The 24,410-nt window shown below is 42.2% G+C and overlaps 1 protein-coding gene across 1 annotated transcript in view; it reads left to right on the top strand.

The window, feature by feature from the left end:
- The first annotated feature begins 12,288 nt into the window (after positions 1-12,288).
- The window catches only part of LOC103178623 (ephrin-B2), a 44,360-nt gene continuing 32,238 nt past the window's right edge, over positions 12,289-24,410 (top strand). Inside the window, exon 1 of the mRNA XM_007893469.2 lies at positions 12,289-12,858. Within this exon, the coding sequence (XP_007891660.1) occupies positions 12,737-12,858 (122 nt within the window). The 5' untranslated portion in view covers positions 12,289-12,736. The remainder of the gene's footprint in view (positions 12,859-24,410) is intronic.

Genomic DNA, 24,410 nt, shown 5'->3' with positions numbered 1-24,410 from the left:
CCACCTCAGTGGGACCGCACTTGCTTGGTTCGAGTCCTACCTTAACCGCCAGCACTGAATTTCCGCAAAATGTTTTTTTTCTCGCCCCCGCCCAGTCATCTGCAGGGTACCGCAAAGCTCCATCCTTGGCCCCCTTCAATTCCTCATCTATATGCTCCCTCTCAGTGATGTAATCCGTAGGCACGGGGTTAACTTCCACATGTATGCAGATGACACTCAACTGTATTTCTCCAGCTGCGACCCTACCCCCTCACCCCCCCCCAGTCCTCTGATGTCAGCTTGATGGACAGACATCAAGGCCTGGATGAGCGCAAACTTCTAGCAGTTAAGCGCCAACAGGACAGAAGCCATACTCTGGCTCCTCTCAACGTCTTCCGTCCTGCAGTTTAGACCTCAACCTACCCGATCTGTCCTTGAAGTCCTTGAAGAGTTTGAATACTAAAATGCCCTTGTCACCGGTCTCTCCTCCACTATTCACAAAATTAACTCATCCAAAACTCTGCCCCCCGCATTCTCACCTGCACTAAACTATGCCCCCCGATTACTCCAGTCCTTGCCAAACTCCATTGGCTCCCTGTCACAGAGCGGATCGACTTCAAGATTTCACTCTAGTGTTTAAATCCCTCCACGGCTTGGCACCGCCCTATCTCTCCAATTTCCTCTATCCTCAAGGCACTACCTGCAGCCTCCGCTCTACTGGCTCCGGCTTCCTCAGCCCTCGAATCCTTCGCTCCACCATCGGCGACCGCACCTTCAGCCATTAAGCCCCGAAGCTATGGAACTCCCTCCTTCAATCCCTTTGCTTTGGCCCCTCTCCCCATTTTCAGGTTGAGCCTGAAAACCTTCCTCTTCGCGCATGCCTATAGTCACCTTCCCCTCCCCCTGGCTCAGCATGAGCTCCGGCATTGTTTAGCACTCTGGGATGTTGCCTGGCGTGGAGAGCACTATATGTAAATGCAAGTTGTTCAGTAAATAATGAAAGCATAGATTTAAAGTTATTACTAAAAGAGCAAGGGAAAGTTTAGGAGAAATTTATTAACACAGATCGTGAGGAAGGTCTTGGAATTATATGTGCGTTTCCCATTGGAAGGATATCTCAAAGTGCTTCACAGATTTACTATAACGTATGACTGTATAGTATTTTATTGGTGAACTTTGCCAACTAATTTGTGCATAGAAGTGTCTGACAAGCAGTTATAAAATGAATAACCAAATTTATCTGGGGGATTGTTGGCCAGAATGCTGGAATAAGTTCCCTTTTTTAAATAATGCCCTCGGATCTTTAACCTCCACCTGAACAGGAAGAGAGGATCTTGGTTAGTGTCTTATTCAGGGCAGCGTGTCAAACAATGCAATGCTCTCCCAGCACTGCACTGCAGTTTCAGCCTACATAATGAGCTCAAAGACTTGACATGGGTCTAGAACTTGTAACCTTCTGACCCACACGCGAGACTGCTATCAGCTGATCCAGTCTGAAACGCTTAGCTTTAGCTTTTAAGAGGGAAGTTGGTAAATATCTGTAAAAGGAGAAATAATAAAAGGGTTGGAGGTGAGTGGGGCGGGGGGTTCCAGGAGAATGGGACTAAACAGCTCTTTCAGAGAACTAGAACTGGCAAGATGGGCCAAATGGCCTGTGCTGTGCGGTATAAGTAATTTTTGTGAGGTATAAGTAATTTGTACACCAAACTGATCACAATTTTAGGCTTAATTTTACTAACTACTATTTTCCTTAATCAATTAAATTACACAGAAACCATAATTATCCCATTGAGGGAGAGTCATGTGGGAATACTATATCTTTAAAAGCGTTGCACCATGTGTGTCTGGTCAGTTGATGAAAGTACTCTTCAACCACTAAATTAGTTCTCAGTAATGAAGGTTTTTTTTTGCAGTTTTAGTTAGTGCAAGTCATCCAAACACTCAGCACACAAATTATGGTTTGAGAAAGTACTGTTGTGAAATTTTGGAAATGAGCTAAAAAGACAGACTTATTAAACATCACAAAGGCTTAGTATATCTACTAAAGCAAAGAGATCAGAGAAACTCAACATGAAGAACATCTGATGAAACCAACAGGATTTCAGTGTCTGGAACATTGAGAATATATGCAGAACTCTGAGAGAAACTGACAGTGAAATGGCAAAGAAGCAGCTGACGTAGAAAGAGAAGCTAAGACAACACAATAAATGAATTTGAACTGTGAGAGAAATGGTAAGTCAGCCAAAGAGAGATTATAAGCAGGAGAGATCTGGAATAACTTGCTTGTATTCATCATGTGGGAGTTGTATGAATTTGTTTGTGGGATTGTATCCTCAATTGTCATATATCCTATCCTTGGACATGGAATAAACTGCTTTCATTGGAGAAAGTTATCAGATCTGTAGTCTTATTCGTGTTTAGGCCTTTGCTCTGCTGAGTCAACAGAAATTGGAGATTTATGTATATTTGATGAGACTTATTTGGGTGAGGTAGTGAAAGTTCCAGATGAGATTGGAATTTAGGTGAAATTTAGGTGTCAATTTGGTAACATTCTCAATAGCCAGGCTGACTTCCAGTCCAGTGCTTGGGAGAATGCTGGAATTCTCAGAGGTGGCCTACTTTGGGTGAGGTATGAAAATTGAGCCCCTGTTTGCCTGTGCAATTGGAACATAGAAGCAGGAGTTGGCCATTCAGCCTCTTGAGGCTGTTCTGCCATTCTATAAGATCATGGATGATCTGTATCTCAACTCCAATTACCTGTCCTTGCTTCATAACCATTGATACGCTTACCTAACAAATATCTATCCACCTCAGTCTTGAAAATTTGAATGGATCCAGCATTCCACTATACTAACAGAGTTAAGACTGTACTAGTGTCCTGATGAACAAACCTTTAGATAAATTGGTTGTTCACTAAATGGATATTTGTCGGACATTGCTGTGGGCAAAATGATGGACTTGTTTGCCTGCAGATTCAGTCACTACACTGAAATAGTTGTGAAGCATTTTGAGATATTTCATCACTGAGATATTTCATTATTATAGGGTTTATATCAAATTAATAATTTAATAAATGATAATTTGGCAGGAAAGTAAACAAGAGAGGTAACCATGTATCCAATACAATACAAATTTACATTTATATAGTGCCTTTCACATTGAGAGGACATCCTAAGGTGCTTGATAATCCTGGCTTAGCACACGAGTTGGGCATGGAAGCGGAAAGGATGGGATGAAAAATGGACCAAAGATGTGGTTGAAAAGAAAAGTCTTGAGATGGGGAAATATCTTTCTTTCAGTGGAAGAACAGAACTGATGGTTGAGACAGTTTTCATTATTGGTTTACGGATGTGTTGCAAGGCAAACTGTTGGAATAGGAGGCACAAAGTATTGCAGTGGTAGGCGATGTTACCTAGACTTTATTAATAATTGAATGTCTTCTTTTATGAAATTCAAAGAGCAATAATTAATATAATTGTGTCAATAGTCCCAGCCTGGCTAAGTTGGTCCCACTCTGCCTATGGGTCAGATGGGTGTAGATGTAAGCCCCATGTCAGGACTGGAACTCTCAAAGTCTAAGATGACACTCCAGTGCAGTGTTAGAGGTGTGCTGCATAAATGCCCAATTGTGTCTGAGATTCACATGTACTACATCATTTTTTATATATATGTCAATTAATTTTATATATATATATGATTCAATAAAAGTATTTGCCTTTGATAGTGTCCAGAGATATTGGGCTGAATTTCCAACCGTCGTAAGAACGGTGATCATCCAGGAGGCTAGGATAAAGAAAGGGAAGAAAAATAAAGTCTTTAAAAGACGCACAGATCCAAGTGCTTGAAGTAATTTGGGCGCCCTTCTTCAACATAAAGCTCATAAGGGAGAAAAGTCAATGCTGTTTTATTTCACACTTGGATCGTAACACGCAACCTTGTTTCAAAGGTGACTTATTGATTCTGAGAGCCAGATGCTTATTATGTTTTCAATGAGTGCTCTGACCTTTTATCCATTTCTTATTGAGGTGCAAAGCCATATTATTGCTTCATCTCTCCAGGTGGATGAAAATACATTTTCGTTTAGATATTTTTGTGTTCTTAAAACGATACTGTTCATTTGGAAGGCACAAATATTATTATTTCCTTAGTTGATGATCACAATAATGCATACTATTATTTTGCACTTATAAATCCTGCAGTGATCACATCACCATTATTAACAACAACAACAAGATTCCATTTATAGAGCGCCTTTCACGTCAGGAGGACGTGAAAGGCACTGTACAGTTGAGTCAGGACCCGAGCAGGGGGGAAATGGTCAGGGTGAGGGAAGGGAAGGGAGGGAGTGAGGAGGGGGCAGAGAGTCAAGAGGGGAGCCGAAGGCTCGGTCAAAGAGAAAGGTCTTGAGACCGGCCTTGAAGGAGGAAAGGGAGGAGGCGGCGAAGGCACTGGGGGATAGAGTTCCAAAGCCTAGGGGCTGAGAGGCTGAAGGCCCGGCCACCGATGGTAGGGCGGTTGGGCCGGGGGATGTGGAGCAGACTGGAGCCAGAGGAAAGGAGGGTATGGGCAGGTAGGTAGGGGGATAGTAGGTCAGAGAGGTAGGAGGGAGCAAGGCCGTGAATGGCCTTGTAGGTGAGGATGAGGATCTTGAAATTGATCCTCTGGGGGATGGGGAGCCAGTGGAGGCGAGCGAGGGTGGGAGTGATGTGGTCGCGAAGCCTGGTGCGGGACAGTACACGAGCTGCAGAGTTCTGAATGTCCTGCCGCTTGTGGATGGAGGTGCCGGGAGGGCCGGCGAGGAGAGAGTTCCCATAGTCCAGCCTTGAGGTGATAAAGGCGTGGACCAGAGTTTCAGCAGCGTGAGGGGTGAGGTAGTGTAGTGCCGTAGTCTGGCAATATTCCGGAGGTGATGGAAGGCGGTGCCAGTTGTGGTGCGGATATGAGGGAGAAAGGACAGCTCAGGGTCGAACAGAACCCCGAGGTTCCTGACTGGGTTTGAGAGGTGGAGAGTGCAGCCTTGGATGCTGATGCTGTCAGCGCCTGAGGTGCGGAGGCGCTGACGTGAGCCAATCAGGAGGGCCTCAGTTTTACACACGTTGAGCTGAAGAAAGTTATCTCTCGTCCAGGACTCGATGTCGGACAGGCAGGCTGTCAGGACATCGGTGGTCGTGGAGTTGAGGGTAGAGGAGGAAAGGTAGAGTTGGGTGTCATCCGCATACATGTGGAAGTTAACCCCATGTCTGCGGATGATGTCACCAAGGGGGAGCATATAGAGGATGAAGAGGAAGGGACCGAGGACAGAGCCCTGAGGGACACCATACGAGACAGTGCTTTTCATTGACAAGGCATGGAGTACATTTACCATTGGTATTCAGTGTGCAAGTTATGATCAACAGATCGTTCAAACCAATTCTAATTAAAAACACCCCTGAAAACCTCACAGCACTATCCGTGCTCACACAGCCACACACAGATGTATATAATCTATCCTGGAGTTGAAAGCTGTGATTTGCATCCGAACTATAATTCAATTGAGTTTCAATTCTATGGTTTATTTATGACATGATCAAAATATGCTGCCTATTGACTCAGATATTTTTAAAATCTATATCCTGAATGTATCATGTCTGACAGTCAACTCTACACCATTATTTGGTAAACTTGCAGTGACTATTTCTGTAAGATACTGTGATGCATTTGTGGCATGGAATGAGCAGTACTGTTTGCTAATGACTGCCTCAATAACGTCTGACACAATATACAACACAAAAAAATCGGAATAATTCAAGCAGTTCCATTTTTCTTTAAAAAATCATAACAGTTCCAAGCTACAGTCTCACCTCAATGTCCAGATGCCATTTTCTTATGATGTGTTCTTATTTGCTTTTTCTTTATAATTTAAGATTATTATTGTTATAATTATAGTATTATTATTATTTGTATTCTGTTGCAGGGCATTGCTGTCTAGCAATCATGTCCAGGTAGAATGTAACTCACAGTTATAGATGAGAGCTGTGGACTGCTTGCTAATAAATGATGCTCCATCTGTTAAGTCGAGTTTTTTCGGTGTCTTAAAACCCGGGTTGTTAGTTAGTGAACGATCAATTTGTAAGATAATAAATTTCAGGTCGTCTGGTTTAGGCTCAAACCAATCCGTTACTTCTACGTGAAGGAAATTGGGTCGTTGGTAATAGATTCGGTCGCTCAAATAATAACACGTGCAAAAGAAAATGACCACAGCATGTAAAAGGGAGTTAGTGGATATTCTTTGTTGCAATCGATATGTGGCCCAACATATAATAAACTCGTTGTGGTTTTGAAATACTGGTCTTTCAAAACTGCGTTGCCTTTTTATCTGAGTAACTAATTTACAGTCTGGCGTCTGTCCTGCGCTCCTCGTCGGGAATTATTTTGTTGTTCCGAAGCAAATCATTTACTTGAAGGATGTCCAAGAAACCAGATAATCCTCGCTCTGAAATAATGTGCAATAATAACATCACCGGCGCGATCATATCTGGTGCTGACAAAAGTCTGTGATGCAGTATATACATTTATATGATAATATATTTTTAAAAAATCATTCATTAAAGGATTCACGCCGCCCTTATCCAATTGGTGCTGATGATCATTTTCATACTGAAAATCGAGCTGTGCGTTTTCTTACACCTTTTGCACAGCTTTTGGTGGAATAAATCACAGTCCAGAGTATTGCTATCATCTTCTTTTCATTACTTATCTTGTCTGTGAAACTTACAGTCAGCCTCTCGCAGACTTGTTTGTAAAAGGATGATGTAAAAGGGTGTAAACTTTACCGACCCATTATTTTTCTATGATTTTATCAGCTGTTTTTTTTTTAAAAATCCTGCATTACTTTCTGGTTGAAGAGTTTCATCACCAAGGAAAGGAGAATTGTAGGATCGAGGTTAAAAAAAAATTCAATAAATTAAAATTAGGCATTTGATGAACAACTTTAATAATCAGTCGCTGCATAACAATCTTTAGAATATATTTAGTCCGAGTTACAAGAAATGTTCAAACAAATTTTGCGATTAAGATCCATTTTATTCGTTCTATTTTGGACTACAGAAACTGAGACATGATAGGTATCTATCTCACTCTGTAAGTATCCCTGATTCCAGACTATGGACGACTTTCTTATTTTGTTAATAGAATTTACCTGTTTGTTAGCAAATCCACGATTTCAATACAATCCTCAAAATCGGCGTCTTTGTTCACATGATTTCGTTATTATTTTCTGTGATTTACTATCTATATGTTTACGAATAATAAAAATGCGCAGGCAAAGTTATTAAATACGAAAATCATTTATATTTTAATGCACAAACGCCCCAACGCACATACATGATCAAATGTGTTACAAAGGCATACTATTATTTGAACCAGTAGAAATAAATCACCCCACATTTGAGGCCTGTGTATCTTTTACTATAACCTTTATAAACACGCGTGGTGTAATTATATTTCCAACTTAATGACTATCAACTCTTAAAAGATATTGTTCTATTAACCTGCTAGCTTCCTTCCCACACAGTACCTCTTCATTCAATCACTTGCTTTACACTTTACATACAGGGAGAGGTCCAAAAGGGAAAATAATTCAATGGAGTTGACCAAAATGAAATCAAGATATCCAAAATAATCGCATTGGAAAATGTTGAACTGTCCTGGCAATTTACAGCCATAAAAGCGAATATTTTAGTACCTGGCCAATTGGAACTGTAAACCGAGCTGATCTGCTCATCACATCTCAAAATGCGATCTTTTGAATTGGTTTTGAATTGTTCAAAGTGAGAATCTAACTCCCCTACAATTGTAAAACTTGAATTAATAATAACTTTACCGCTGCTTTGAATTCGGCCACCAAGGGCATCGCAAAATCCCGGAAAGGTGCTTTAAAGAAGCTGTTAACTCTTACCAGCAACATAACCTGAAGTCATTCTGGTTATTACGACAGGCAATAAAAATATTAATTTGTTGCACTCTGCTCTGCAGAAGGAAAACGAGGAGGGAGATTGGGATTCCTGTTTGTGGATTTGTTTTTTGTTTCTGATCCTGGCGCTATATGTAACCGATACACTCCTTGTTTCTGACAATGTAAGTTACATTACTCGGGATCACACACCATGCAATCTCAATTGTTGGGTAATTTTTAACAGTTTTACAAGGTTTACAGGCTTTCTTGTATTTGTGATGCATCACAAGCTACAAAGTGCAAATAGGGCTTCATTGTGTTCACAGATTATGTACAGAGAAGGTCAGGATATTTTTTTAAATAGAGAAAACCAAGTTATTTCACAATGTTGTCAAGTCCTCTCGTTAGCTGAGGGCACAACAAAGGAAAGGTTCAGACACTTATCAAATTCACTATTTCCTGCCAACCATTCAACAATCAGATCCGAAACGTAAACGGTGGTCGGAAACCAGATAAAAGTAACATTTTATTCCAGCAATTTATGGCAGAAAAAATAAATCAGTGACTTTGTGTGTAAACGTGTCCCTTTTTTTTTCAGGGAGTCTTGTTTTGAAAATGTAACAGCTGAATTGGATAAAATAAAAGCTGTTCCTGAGTTTACAGGGCAGACGGGCAATGATACATCTGCGAGCACTTTCTCGCTTGAGAATAGGTATCTCGGTATTGGAAAGAGTGATGTTGAAGCGATTCAAAGTGTATTATGATGCACTGCAGAGTGAATGCACTGATGAATGCATCGTCCCACGAACACATGTATTATCGACGTTCATTGTGAGAGGGAAGTTTCTTGGTATTTCATGCTATTGACTGAAGTCAAACGGCGATGTGAGCCCGAGTATAACTCAATTCTCTGCAATCCCCACCTCTGCGTAATATTGTGTGGTCGAGTAATCGGATAACTTTACACTCTCTAAATGCACGTTTCCACATCTATACTCTTAATTATCAAAGGGCAGAGCGATTTACGGCCTTGATGATTACTGTGATATTGTCGCATAACATTTTGTAATAAACATGTCGACAGTTGCAGTATTTAGGGGGTATGTTGAAAGGCTTTACGATCGTTCCTAATGCCTTACCGGTGTGAGGAGACACGCGTGACGATTTCTGTTTAACCCATTTCTTCTCCATTCAGAGAATTGAGCGGAATAAATAAAATAAAGCCTGGAATAATAATAATAATAATGGCAAAGATTGCGGTATTTTGCAATAAGAGTGAAAACAATCCACACTATCTGTAGTCCATTCTTGCTTTAGGAGGAATCTATATTATTTGACTATGTATTTAATACCCGTCCATTGAGATAGCGTTGTAATTTGACAATGTCATGTTGTTCGGCTCTAAATGCAATGTAAACGATTGTTCAAATTGATTTTCCTCAATAAGAGAAAATCTAAATTTCTTATTAAGAGAAGATCAAAGTCTTATGAAAATGTGACTGAGGACTCATCCGTGCATTAAAGCATCTGATGGAGAACAAAATAAGGTGGCACAAATTCCTGCCTACCGAGAAGTGTAGCAAATCTAATATTACAGTAAACATTAGAGGCTTTAACTTCTAAAATATGCCAAAGAAATGTTATGTTGAATCTTTTATCTATGCTGTGAACACTGATAAGGGCGGCTCCTGTGCAAACTCGCCTCAATCATGATTTTGATAACGATAATGTCTTCTCTCCACAGTTTGCTCCTTTTGAGCTCTTTCGATAGGGTTTATGTTTATTGATAAAATTCATACATTGTCGTTTCATTGTTGGTGTTTTAACTGAAGTGGATTGTTTCAATGAGAGCGAACAGAGTTTATCAGTCTGGATGGGTTAGGCTAGAAAAATGAGCTTTATTAAACAGAAACCAAACGCTTTATTCTGAACACAATTGTTACAGTTCCGTACAATGATTACATCGCTATAAATAATAATCATTTGCAACAGATTCGGAATGAGCGAGTCTTCCCGTTTGGTTTTTTTATTTTTCCCACTGTGAATTTTGACTGAATGTCACAGCAGAAATTCACCATTACATTTGGGAGACAAACCCGTTTAAAACAAATTGGGATTCATTGCAAAAGGTTCCGCATATCCCGACTTGTGTAACTGTAAATTAAATCGCGTTTATTAAGGTGGAAACTTGTTTGACGTTGAATATCAAAAAAACCCGAACAAACAGCTTATTGCTACTTTTTTTTTAGTATTCATCCGTTATTTTAAAGGTGCCTTTGCAAATTGATATACACTGCCGTTCAGGTTCGGTATTTATTGACTCTTTGTTAATAGTCTTCATTCAACTCCACTGTACTTTAATTGTATTAACTCGGAATGCGGACTTGTTGTTTCACGCAGTGTTTGAAGCAAATATCACGGCGTTAAAAAGGGAATCGGTGCGGATCTCCGAACAAAACCTCTGGTGAATTTGCTGAAACATTGGCTCGGTCTCACCCGGGTGTTAAGCGTTGGCTGTTTCGGGTCAAACCTAAGTTTAACACAAACCAGACATACCGGTACTCCAGATGTAAGGTGTGTGTGTTGTGTGTGTGTCTGTCTGTCTGTCTGTCTGTGCCCTCAGTACAGCGTTCAGAGAGAATATCCGGACCACAGCGCAAAGTCACCAGGACCTCCTGCACCGTTTCACAGCTCTGTCCGGAGTCGTGTGGCGGTGCCGTTCAGACTTCGCGCCGTTTCTAATTCCTCTCCCCCCCCCCCCCCCCCCCCTACGATAACGATTCCTGTTACCATTTATTTTTGCGCCGCTCTCGAAGAACTTCGAAAGTTTAGAGCGCGTCATCTCCCGAAGAGCTGTCAAACCCCATCGCGGGGCGTCTGTCTCTGGCAATGCAGTGAAGGCGAAATGCGACCGTGTCCGGGGTGGGGGGGGGGAGGGAGGAGGGAGGAGGGGGGAGGGGGGAGGGGGGCATTGCCGGTGATAGTCGGAATTCCGAAAAAATATATATTAAACGAAGCAATCGGTTTTTGTTTGATGTGTTTTTTTTCCTCTCTTACTGGGCGACAGACGCGGGATTGTCGGGCAATTGGCAGAGCGGTCAGACCCAGTGCGATGCACTGTGAGACTGTGGAGGTTTGAAACGTGAGCTCTAGTGGGCGCTGTTGATCCACGGAAGGAATACGGTACCATACACTGGACCGACCGACCCGGCCTTAGCTGTCACATACCATACCTTTACACCACTGCATTTCACGTCCGGCCCACATCACAGCCTCTATTACCCGATTCTGATCTCTTGACGTGCACTGTGTGGAATTGCAGCCGAGGCCAGCGGTTGCCACACGTATCCGTGGTTAACGTTAACTGTAACAACGTTGTATCTCGTTCACAAGAAAAAAAAACGTTGCACTTGCAATGGTTGCATCCACCCTCCCATGACATGCTGGAGAAATCAGTTGTTCATTAAAAGGGGTCTCGTTAATAATATACCTTCATGGAAACGCATTGGCGTTTTTGATCTTTCCTGTGATAAATGAGAAAGCTGTTATTTAAGCGGTGCCAAGTCACTGCAAGGGTTGGGGTGAACTGCGGTCCTTTTGTAAATTAAATCTTCATCAGGCGGTAATGTGATTTGCGCCAGAGATGGGTTCCTCCCAGTTATCAGGTGCAAACGATGCATCCTTCGAAATTGCGTGAGGATCTGCCAACGCAGACCTCGAATTGCATCGGTTTATTTATTTGCGTGAATGTATTTGTGTGTGTGTGTGTGTGTGTGTTTTTTTCGCGCGGGGATTACCTGTGCGGTGGGGGCTCGCTGTTCAAGGCACTAACCAGCGAGGCGCCGTTTAGGGTAAACTCGATGAGAGCAATAACAGGGAGAGCGGGGGATATGGACGGCGCCTGCAACCAACAGGAGAGGCGATGCGGCTGTCAGTCAGGAGAATGGTTGGTACAGGTGGCGCCTCGGCCCAATGAGGACTGCGAGGGGGGGAGGCGGGCGATGCCGTGCTCTGACGGTAGGTTGTCCGGAGGTATATAGCTTTATTGCAAAGCGCTGGCTCATCACGTCCTGGATCGTGAAAGTCAGCAAGTAGATCAGGGAGAGAGAGAGAGAGACTCTCACACACACTCACACACAGAGTGAGAGAGTGCGCTGAGTGCACACACAGCGCATCGCTCTGCACAGCGCATCCACAGCCCAGCACAGCCAGTCCACGGCACAGCCCGGCACAGCCCAGCACAGCCCGGCACAGCCAGTCCACGGCACAGCCCGGCACAGCCCAGCACAGCCCATCCACAGCCCAGCACAGCCCGGCACAGCCCAGCACAGCCCGGCACAGCCCAGCACAGCCCGGCAGACTGGCTTCTTGGCCGTCGCAAGAGAGAGTGAGAGGGGCTGCGATTGAAATGTAAAGCTGATTCTGTCCCTGGTTGGTTTGGATGCGGACTCGGGTCTGGATCGGCGGTGCCCGTGATCTCCACACACCACTGAGAGGGGCTTGAGAGCAAACGGCGGAGTGTGAGCCCTCTGATTGATTGCCTCCTCCACACCAGGAGGGACCACCACACACGTCCCTCTCCCTCCCTCCCTCCCTCTCCCCCCCTCTCCAGCCCAACAGCCGACCAGGCGATCTCAACTTCCAGCTGTAAGCCGAGCCGGACTCAGCCTTGGATCAAAAGTGCGTCTTTGTGGCCAAAAAGGATATCGCTTTTCAGACAGTTTCGCACAGAGAAGACGCACCGACACCACCGAGACGAGAGCCGCGACGTCGCTCTGTATTTGTAGTCAGTACCTTTGCTGTCCGAGAGCAAAGTGATCGGCGATGATGGCGACGAGGAACTCAGTTTGGAAATACTATTTGGGAGTTGTTTTCGTTATATGCGAAGCGGCGATATCGGACTGTGAAATACTGGAACCTATATATTGGAATTCCTCAAATTCTAAGTAAGTGAAACTAGTTGTCAGTCTCTCTCTCTGTCTGTCTCTGTGTGTGTGTGTGTGTGTGTCTGTCCTCAACTTGAGGTTTTTTTTAAAAAAATACAATATATAGTCCCAGTGACTCCAACGCCAACAATAACCATATAACGATGTCGGAGCCCGAGATAATTCACATGTATAATAACTCCGGCTCCACCACAACCTGCACCTCGGGGTACAGGAGAGGAGGGGGAGAGGGGGAGAGGAGAGGAGGAGGGGATCTCTTTAAACTGTTCCAAGACTTAATCGCAGTTGGCGAGGGTTAAGATACGGTGTTCACGTTGAGGGGTTGGGGTTGGGTGGGGGGGTGGCTCGGTATTCCGGGGGTTGGTGTTTACTCGCTGTCTCACACGGGTTGGTTTACAGTCGCTTTTGATGCACTGAGAAGGGAATCGTATTTCGCGGATAGACGCGGAGGAGGAATAAAATGGTACCGATCCCCGGGGTCCCTGTCTGTCTCGGGGCTCCGGCTGGGAAATCGGCAAGGACCGAGGGAGGGAGGGAGGGAGGAGAAGAGGAAAGGAGGGAAGGAGGGAGAGGAGGAAAGGAAGGAAGGAGGGAAGGAGGGAGAGGAGGAAAGGAAGGAGGGAAGGAGGGAGGGAGAGAAGCAAAATCTCAGAAATCGCGATTTATTCCCGACACCAATCCACAGAGAAACCTCAGCCCCACAGCGATCTGTGATTTCAGGATCAGCCTCAACAGATGGGAGAGATGGCGGTGATGGTGATGGTGATGTGATGGTGGTGTTGATCTTGCGGGGTTGAGCTGCTAATGTTTGGGAGGATAACGCCAATATGACCTTCCCTGGCTGGGACTTTCAAAGAGAGATAGAGAGAGAGAGAGAGATCGCACATCACTCACTCACTCACTCACTCACTCACTCACTCACTCACTCACTCACTCACTCACTGGGATTTGCAGAATCCCTCGCGATGAGAGTCTCTCTCACAGAGAGAGAGAGAGAGAGGGGAAAAAATACCGTGAGAGCAGTTCTCCCTCAAATTGTGAAGCAAAAAAAAAAAAAAATTAATGAAAAGGCTATCTAGAAAGTTGTTCTCTCCAGCAAGTACCGCACACACATGTTTTCTCCCAAACTTGTGCTGCTTCTGCTGAGAAAGAGAGAGAGAGAGAGAGAGAGAAAAAAACAACGAGACTCCCACCTTCTCGGCTGCCGAACAGCTGCTGTGCGTCTTCAAACACAATCTTATTCCAAAAGTGACCGCTTTCCCCCCCACACCCCACCCCACTCACCACCCCCCCCACTCAACCCCCCCACTCACCCCCCCCCCACACACACACCCCCACTCACCCCCACACACACACACCCACACACACACACCCCACACACTCACTCACCCCCCCCACTCACCCCCCCCACACACACACACCCCCACCCCACACACTCACTCACCCCCCCCACTCACCCCCCCACACCACACACACACACCCACACACACACACCCCCCACACACTCACCCCCCCCCCCCACTCACCCCCCCCCACTCACCCCCCCACACACACACACACCCACACACACACACCCCACACACACACCCACACACACACACCCCACACACTCACCCCCCCCCCCCCCCCCCCCCCCACACTCACCCCCCCCCCCCCCCCCCCCCCCCAACACACATATTCTCGGGTGTGTTTTCTTCAGAACCATCACATACAACAACACAATCTCCAAAAGTGCATCCGGTAATCAGGTTAAAAGGAGACGGAGAGAGAGAGAGAGAGAGAGAGAGAGAAAAAAAGAGAATTCTTTTTATAACGAAAAGCTTTGAACCGCGAGTTGATGGTGAAGTGTTTCTGTGGACTCTCAGGGCTTCCCCTTTCCTCTCCCGCGACTTAATGGCGACGTGAACTGTTGGTCAACAACTTCAGCCGCTTCACTTGAAGCCCCAAAAACTGGCGAACAGTGCAACTGTTTGGCTTTGTGAACCGTTTTGCCTGAGTCCCCCCCGACCCCCCCCCTCCCCATCCCCACCCCCACCCCCACCACCGGCCTCTGGTCAGAGATGGGTTCAATCTTTTCGTTGGGAACTGAATGAGCAAATGTTTGTTCAAAGTGTTCAGAGCAAATGGTGTGTCCCCGACACCGAAAACACAGCCAAAGGTAAAGGAACTCGAATGACACATCTAAATAAACTTTGGTGCATATTCTCCCTCCTCACCCCCCCCCCCACCCCCCAACCCCCCGAAATCCTTCAGCTCACGGTTTAAAGGTGACTTATTTGCTGAGCTCCACGTCCAAAACACTTGGCTGTTTTTCTCTCTCTCTCTCTCTCTCTCTCGGGACCATCTTAAACCATCTTTACAAACCCGAGTGGAGTGCGAGAGCAAATTTTCAGATTCCACCGCAGTTCCCAATAACTGTTACGCCGAGAGCGTAAAAAGGCGTCGTTATATTCTTAAGAAAAAAATAACTTATTTTAGTAAATTCCCAAAATATTGTGCGTTGTGAAGCGCAGCTGTGTATTTCTTTTTTTAATATATATATATATATATATATATATTAAAAAAAGCAAATGTGTTTCGGTGTTATTCTGCCATCTCGGTCTGTGTGAGTGCGAAGGACACTTTGGCTCATCGGAGAGACATCGATCACATTGGAAAGCAAACGGGGAGATTTCTGGTGAAGCCATTTGCGGGGAATAAGGACTTGAGGTGTAACTTTTTTTTCGCATCTGAGCTGTGTCTCTGTGAGAAACTGCGAGTCGTCTCCATAGACTGTTGTGAGAGAAACACACACACACACACACACACACATACATACACACACACACACATACACACACACATACACACACACACACACACACATACACACACACACACATACACACACACAAGGACGGGGCTGCATGTCACTGAGTGCGGAGTCAGTTGTTGGCTCAAGTCGCTCGTTCTTGTAAGCGAAGGGTCGATGAAGTTTGATCGAAACTAACCAGGTTTGGATCACATTTGGGAGAGCAAAAAAAAAATCAGAAAAATCGATTGAGAAATCACATTACAGCTTCACCATTTATCTCGAGTCCAAGTGACAATTCGTTCAATACCTCGCGTCAAAGTCCTCTCTCCCCCCCTAACACTCAAAAGAAAGTTGCGAAACTTGTTTTTAACACGTCTAACAATAATAATAATAGTAATAAAAATAAGTGAATGTGGAAAAAGATCCGAGAAGGGGGAGCAGGACTTGGAGGAAACGACCCCTTTTTGCCATTTCGGAACTGCTCGGCAGGTGATAAACTTTTCTCTGGTGCAGTTGGGTTGAACGTCAAACTTTGCACGAGAAAGAATTCGGATCAGAATTTTTTTTGTTGCAAAGAAAAAAAATAGATGTTCAAAGAGGCACGAAAAGGGGCGATTGGAAAATCGATCTCTGGAGGAGGGGGGGGAAAAAAAAGCAGCAGCAAAAAATATATATATTTCCCCGCAGTTACTGCTACATCCCGCCCGCTGCTGGTCTCCTAATATATGGACTGCCTGAGCACTGTATCCTCGCTACCATTTACTGGAGGCACTGTGATTGCTGCGAAGATGTCCCATCAGAGATTAGGCAAGAAGTTTGTGGTTCATTTTTTAATGTTATTTGCTCCAAATAAACACCACATTCCCATCAGAGGGTGGGGTGGTTTAGGCAAACAGTAGCCGTTGGATACACTAATTGGTCAAATAAATACTTGTTCCTCAATGCACAAACAAACAAAAAAAAGTCTGCAAACAGGGAAGTGAGAATGAAACTTCTGAGAAGTAATTGGAATCAGCATAAATGCAAGCGCCGCCAGTTCCTATATGAAGTTCAGTATTTATTTACGGTCTGTCCCTGGACTTTATTTTTTTTTTGGGGGGGGCATCCATTTAAAATTAGCGAGCGCATTAAATTGGCCAACTCCAAAAAAATGGAAAATTATATTTCGCCAATTTGTTTTAGGAATTGACAATTTAAATATTGTAGCAAGACATTTTTCTGAGGGATGTAGATAATTTTAAGGAAATCTTGTTAGTTACTTGGTGATATTTAAAGTACCGTCTGAATTGATCTGCAATATTGAACTGATTGGCTAAAAAAAACATTCTTGCGGACAGTACATGAATGCAGCTCAACAGTTCCCCTAATAAGAGGCAATATTGTAGTGTTCAACATGCAACTGAATACAAATCATAGTGATACAAATATTTTTATATCCATCTATAAAATAAATGCCCTGTAATGAATCTCCATCTCAGAAAAATCAACCAGGGATTACTTTGTTGTTTGCGTTTTCTAAATCGTGTGATGAAGGAAAAAATTACATTCAAAGAAGATTGTTATTTAGAAAGGTTGAAATCAGTTATTAAATAATATTAATGAACCTACAGTAATTGTAATGCAAATACATTTTGAAGTGGAAATTTGTGTTGGATTTTTAAGATTTCTTTTTTTAAAAAAATTGCAGTTACACAAGGGCATAAATAGGAGAGGTGTATATATATTATTTTCCACACAGCACAATCCTACAGAGGTCACTCTTTAGATACTCAACACAGCCAGCCTCTCAGACACATGATTTCTCATTCAGTAGCTGTCTGCAGCCATTTTCATTCCCGGCAATTATTGGTATCTTCTCAGCTCCTGGGCACAATACTTCCCTTAACCAAAAATTAAAGAACACATAATTACTGCCTTACTGTATATTCAACAACCTTACTTTATAGTGCAAAATATTCCAGAAGGTTTTTAAAATCTAATCTGAGTATTGCCACTAACATAAATAAAATGAGTGGCGCTGATGATGGTATTTTACCAAGGTTCTTTTGCTTGCAAGAAAGACCTTGAGCACTTTTGAGTTATGGATCTTTTTTAATAGTCAGAGAACAGTGCTGATGCACCATCACTGACCCATCTGTTAATGCCATGATGTAGGTAAAGAGGCGTAGATTCCATGTTGTGTTTGATGTACTTTCACTGCACAGTTACATCTGTCTTAAGGGCCTGCTTTATGATGGCTCCAAAGCTGCCTGACAGAATGAGCCGTTCAGAGGTGTGCAGGGATGTGTGAGCACGCAATGTCGGCTCCGTGATGCACCAAAGCACTTCCATTCGTTACACTAGAGTCTTGTGCATTCGGTACAGCGCGTAAGTTAGGCGCAGCAAAAACACGCCAGAAAAAAATTGAATGTGACATCTTAAAAATTAATGAGCATCTTGTTGATGGGGACATTAGCTTAAATGGAGCATTTGCTCAGGCACGGCTTCATTGTCTGCAGTGTGAGCCCGATACTAAGGAAATAAAGCTTCTGCTTGCTTGTTGAAATATTGCTTCAAAGAGGCTCCTTATGTGTCACAAGAAGTGAAGAGAAGTCATTGTGAAATTCATTAACGCATATAAATCGATTCATCTGTCCCAGAATCTGTGGGCCCAGCTGGATAGTTTACTGTCTTTGTAACACTTGAAGCTTAAGAGATTGGTAATAAAATATTACTAAATTATTAATGCCACTGAATGGGTAACTCTGGTTTTCTATGTGAAAATACTGAATTCTCTCCCCCAAACACACATACACACAGACATACAAATAAAATAAAATTCTGCTTGTAGTAGTAGCACAATATTTAATTTTACTTGTGAGGCCCTTGCTAAGTGAAACATCACTTCATTATATTTTTTTTCTTAAAGAAAAAAATGAATCAGTTTATCTCAGTGCAAAAAGTACATCTTCCCACTTATTCATCAGTGCTGATAGTGTTGCATTGTTAATAACTGTTAAAAATAAGGAATTGTGTAGTATTGGTTGTTTGGTAGTCTTTTTGTAGGGAGACTGCACACATTTGCTGTTTTCTACTGGCCGCTGTTTGTTTGTCCACTTTTATAACCATTCACTGTATTGATCTGAAACATCAAGTAAGCTACAACATATTATTGGGACTATTTGACCCATTAACATTTTATAGATGTGGATTTGCGAGTGAAAAATGTTCAGTAACAAACACTGTAATGTGATGATCTGGATCTGCAAGTATCAGTAGATTGACTAATTATAAGGAGCTGAAGCAAGAATAATTTACATATATAGTATACAGGATCTTTCATACTGGGAGGGTGTCTCAAAGTGTTTCATATAGTTGACTGATTGAGCCCAAGATGGGGAGTTGAGGAGAGTAAGGGGTTGAAAAGGTGGTCAAAAAGATAGAACTTAAAGTGGACGTTAAAATGATTGGGGGGACGGGGGGGGGGTGGGGGTGGGGGTGAAGGGATATTCCAGAGAGTGGGGCTGGAATAACTAAAAACATACCCACTGATCCTCCAAAACTTCACATCTTCTAGCATTGCCCATAAGAAAATGATTCAAATCCTAGCAATAAAGATTGGTTATTCAATAAAATCTCATTCATTAATACACTGAAATGGACCATACTCTAACTGTAATAAAGTGGAAGCAACTCAGTATCAGGAAGACTGATTTCTTTCAGACATCGTAAATTATATTCTGCCTCATTATTCATGATTGCAGGAAATAAAAATAAAATGTTAAACCATTTCCATCTTTAAAATTTATAGTGTTTTTAACATTGCATTTGTAGCAGCCATACAAATGACAGTCCTGATATTGTTTCTGGTTTGATTGCTGTTATCAGCAGTTAAATGTGATATTTTTTCTAATTCCTGTCAAGAGTTGTTTGCCTGGAGGAGGCTGTGTAATTTGTAGGGAAAGGTTGTCCTTCTCCATGTTGCAGCTTGATGCCACTTTGAAAAATTACAAAAATGTTGTCCTCTGCCTGAAGGATATTAGAGCAGCCTGGAGTTGAAGATCATTTCCACAAACTGCCTGTTCATTTTATCTCAGTCAGAACTCTAGTTATTTACTACAAGGTGTAGATCGGCAGTAGTAGAGGGGAGCAACCTTAATACTTTTAAATTTAATATAGATTTGGGGCATGGTTCTGGTTTTGCTCATAATCTGTCTTGACCACAGAAAGGTATGGGCAATCATTATTTTAACCAATATCCTCACCATTCTCTCTTTAGAGATTGGGACAACAAGCAGGCAGGAACAGTTCACGGAGCATGAGGAATGCAAACTGTTGACACCAGTGTTGAGTCAAGAGCTCTGTGTTCCACACTCCTATACTGTGAATGGCCAGGCAATGGCTTCAACTTCATTAAAAAGCATGCCACTTTTCAGATGGAGGACAGCATTCAGATGACAAATTGTTCTATTTGCATTTTGAAGATGCATCATCTTCTGAGTTATTGAGATCTTCAAAATTCAGAAACATAATTTAAAAAGCAATGTATCCTGTGCTTATTTCCAGTTGGACTGAGCAAGATTTAATAGTGGGTCAATGAACATAATTTCAGTTCATGATAACGACCTCAAATAAAACAAATGATTAATTCCCAGAGGGAACGTATATATTCTTCACTCTGAGCACAAAAAGACTTATGACTTGTTCTGTTTATCGAAACTGTCAGGATCCTCTCGTGACTCTGAGTAAACATGTGCGTGTGGTGAGGTATTAAGTTTACAGAGTGGGAAGGTTTCAGGTTCACTCTCTGCTCCATGCTAGGGTAGCTGATGTCTCTTGGGGCATCAGTGGGTGGTGGAGTGGGGCGCTGCAATTGCTTTGACTTCCCTGGAGAGGGAAAACCAGCTTCTGTCTCACCCCTGATTGCTATCTAGCAACCGCTCTTGAAAAGTGCACTCCTAATATGCAGACATCAGAAGGATAATTTGTCTGGTTGTCAGTAAAATTACACACCTTGCAGCCTGAGAACATTATATTGTCCTTTGGTCTGTAAATTTACATACCTTGACTGTGTCTGTTAATAATGTGATTTTCCATTTTAAATACACAGCTCCAAGAAACACAAATTTACACAACAGCAGAGAATACAGTGTTCTCATCCAGTAAGGTTTATCAACAACCACAGAATTATCTTCCCAGTGAGACCGAAGCTTGACTCTTCTGTGATTCCATCCTATAATTAAATAGCCTGTTAACACGGGATAGCCTGTTCACACCTGATAAATCCTCCCTTTCGTCAGATGCTGTATTCCTTGTTACATCAAGTAGACCTATATTGCTTTATATGTCACTACCTTTAGAAAGGGAGAGGTTTTGAGAGAAAATGAAAATGAATAACCCAGAAAGGTTATTGGGCTATCTAGGCATCTGTTTTCCACATCAATTTCTATGTCTTACGCATGACAAACAAAGGATAGGGTTACTTCTATGGTGGAGATGTGAAAACTGGCTTTGCTAATTTATGATAAATATGTGAAGAAGTAGTTGAATTCAGTCTTACCTGATGTTGTTAGAAGAAAATCAGCTTCACAAATATTCAAGAAATTGTCAAATTTGGCATTCTAAAATGCTGCATAAATAGAGCAAATCTGGACCCAGTTTGAATTTGTCTCCATGGATGGTTTTGGAGCTTGTAAATGGTTTATGATTATAAACTATAATATACATTTGTTTCTCATTACCTAAGAATGATCCACTTGTAAACCCTTAGATTCATAAGTCCCAGTTCTGAAATAGATTGCTTCACTCAACATTTTTCTTAGTTAATTAAACCTAGTTTTTCTGTTTAAATAAAAAAAATTAGGGTTGCGTACAATGACGCCACTTCATAGGAAGCGCATTCTTACTCAGTTGGTAGTACACTCACCTCTGGGTCAGAGGTTGTGGGTTTAAGCCCAGTACTAAGATTTGAGTTTGTAATCTAGGTTGACACTCCAGTGTAATTCTAAGGGAGTGCTGCATTGTTGGAAATGTTGGCCTTCAGGTAAGGTTAAATTGAAGTTCTGTTTGAATCTTAACATCAAGCAGACATTAATGTCTCACAGAACAACAGTGTTTTGAAGAAATGCGTTTTCCCATTTTACAGTTAATATTATTCCCCCTTCTCAGTTCACCCAAATATATCTATTTATTGGTTATTGATCTAATTGCTATTTGTGGAGTGTTGTGGATGTTGATTAGCTGCCACATTTTCCTATTCAGCAAAGTTTACTACACCTTAAAGTAAATTTGTATGAAGCAGCTTAAATGTTTTGATCTGATAAGATGCTGTCTCAAGTGCAAGAGTTATTATGCATATCTTAATCAGATTTTAGGCCAATCTTTGATGGTTAGCCCAAAGGATTAAATCCTGTGTGACAAAAGTTTTAATTTAAACAGGTTAATGATCCTTTCAAGTAGAAAGTGTGTTTTTTGATGAGATAATTATCATGTTGCATGCCACATTTCCCCATTGAGTTAGTCGCCTTCTAAGTGGATGAAGACATTCCTATATGAAGAAAGAAAAGCACATATTGACTGTGTATTTTGTAGGCCCCAGAACTAAGCACTATTATGTTTGCGTTTCTAGGTTAAGCACACGTTTTAATATTTTGAAAAAAAACACATACCAAGACAACATTTGAATAATTAAAAAATCTATTAGCATGTTGACCCCCTCCCACTCTCTCTTCCCATTCCCCCCCCCCCCCCATTTGAGTCTGTAGAATCAGGAAACTAGCTTGTTAAAATACTGAAAGATTTAGTCATTAACTGGGGTATGCAGCTTATGCATAGTAATTGTGCAATTTTTTTCCCTTGTCACAACAGCATGTGATAGGATGGGCATGTGATTAGACTTAAACAGTGTGCAATTGTCTTAGTGCTATTAGTGCCTAGACTGAATGACAAGTCCCTGATTCTTTGGTGCATTCTGCCTGGTCCGGGAAGTGCTACTCTGCTTATTAAATTCGGGCTATTGTATGGTAACATTATGAGAATTTTAAGTTGTACCCTCATAAGGAAAAACAATTTAATTTCAAATAATTACTGCAAAGTACCTCTGTGTACAATTTACGGGCATCAGTAGGAAACATAAAAAATATAGTAAACGTCAATTAATGAGGTATGGCCTTGCTAGCAATAATTGTATTTTTGTGCCATTTATCCTGTGTCTCTGCCTCAAAAATCACATGAAATACATAATTTTTTCTGCCTTAGAGTAAAACATTTTCAAGAGTGCACTTGCAGGCTGCGCACCCCACCCTCATGCCAAACAGCTGAGCAATAACAATTTAAATTTTTGCAAATTATGCAAACCTATTTCTCAGCTCTACCTCCATATTAATTGTGGGAATGTTAGTGCATTGAATTGCGTATAGTACCTCAGGGTGTACCTGTCTACCTTGAGGGAAGAAAACAAGTCCATAGGGAGATTAGATTGTAAAACGTTCAGTGAAACGGAGAACCTGTTTGTCAACTCTTTTGCCGAACTACATAAATCTGCAGTTTTTGCCTGCCGGACTTTCTAAAAGCCCCCCCAAAAAAACTCTTGATATTTACAATCTACCGTGTGTAGTAGACCTGTTGTAGTTCTGGGTATGAGGAAATAGCCTAGGTTTTATTCTCCTTAGGTAAGAATTTCTGCAAAATGCAGCACTTGTATATGGAATTGTCAATCAAAATCGGACAGTAATAGGACAATAGAAGAATGCAGAGTGAAGTGGCTTGTGTAGGGTGCGGATTGCCTTGTCATTTTTCTTGTAGCATACAGAGAGAAGAGAGTAGAACCTCTAGGAAAAAGCAAATCCTATGACTCCATTGTATTATGGAGCCATTCCCTTATTACTTGTATTGAAGCATGTATTTGTAGATATTGATGTGGTTGCCTTGTCTGCCGTGTTAAGTGGTTTGTTTGCAGATGTGACGGTCTGTTTTCCTCAGCCAGACTTGCTCATAGCATTGCAGGCAAAATTAGGAAAAAATCAAAACACAGTTTTCGTCTTTTTAAAAGGAAATCAGCTCTAGGTTATTGACAATAAAGGATTACAATGCAGATTGGAGCCGGGCTTTGCAGAGCTAATGTAAATCAAGGGGCAGAATAGAAAGAGTCAGATCTGCCATGATTGAAATAAATAGACACAAAGAAATCAGATGCAGTAATCCGATCGTTTTGAAATGAAACCACCAGTCTACCTCTTTCTGATAAATTGTACAGCAAATCCATTCATTTTATACAAAATATAAGCAGGGACCAGGGGTTGCCAAGGCAACATATAGATTTAGTTCATGTCTAAAATGACACATCTATCATTGTAATTTGAAAGAGTCGGAAGGGCAGCAATGCTCAGAGCTGTTGATTCGACTAGATGAGAACAGGTTAGGATTAGGATGTATAAAAGGCCTGCTTTTTTGGCTTGGGTTGGAGGATGGTGAAGAAAAGCTGCTCAGTTCTTGTTCATTCATTATGTGTAATATGAAAAAGGTAGATTTAATTTGCTCTTTATTGAAGTCCTGTATGCCTAAAGCTGCAGATTGTACCATGGGTTAGTTAGGAGATTTTTTTTTAACTCCTGGCCCAGCAGTAGCTATTCGGTAGGATTAAGCTTACTTTGAGATTGTTTCTTTCATCTATTTGTGCCATAGACAGGAACATGCTGGGAAGGAACAGAGTGCAGGAGGATTGGTGTGGCTGAGGTTATCTTTAAAGGAAACAGAGAGCTTTTGATTCAGCCATCTTTCA

This window comes from Callorhinchus milii, unplaced genomic scaffold (assembly GCF_018977255.1).
Source record: "Callorhinchus milii isolate IMCB2004 unplaced genomic scaffold, IMCB_Cmil_1.0 Scaffold4, whole genome shotgun sequence".
In the NCBI taxonomy this organism is placed as follows: domain Eukaryota; kingdom Metazoa; phylum Chordata; class Chondrichthyes; order Chimaeriformes; family Callorhinchidae; genus Callorhinchus; species Callorhinchus milii.
This window is presented reverse-complemented; position numbering and strand designations above follow the sequence as displayed.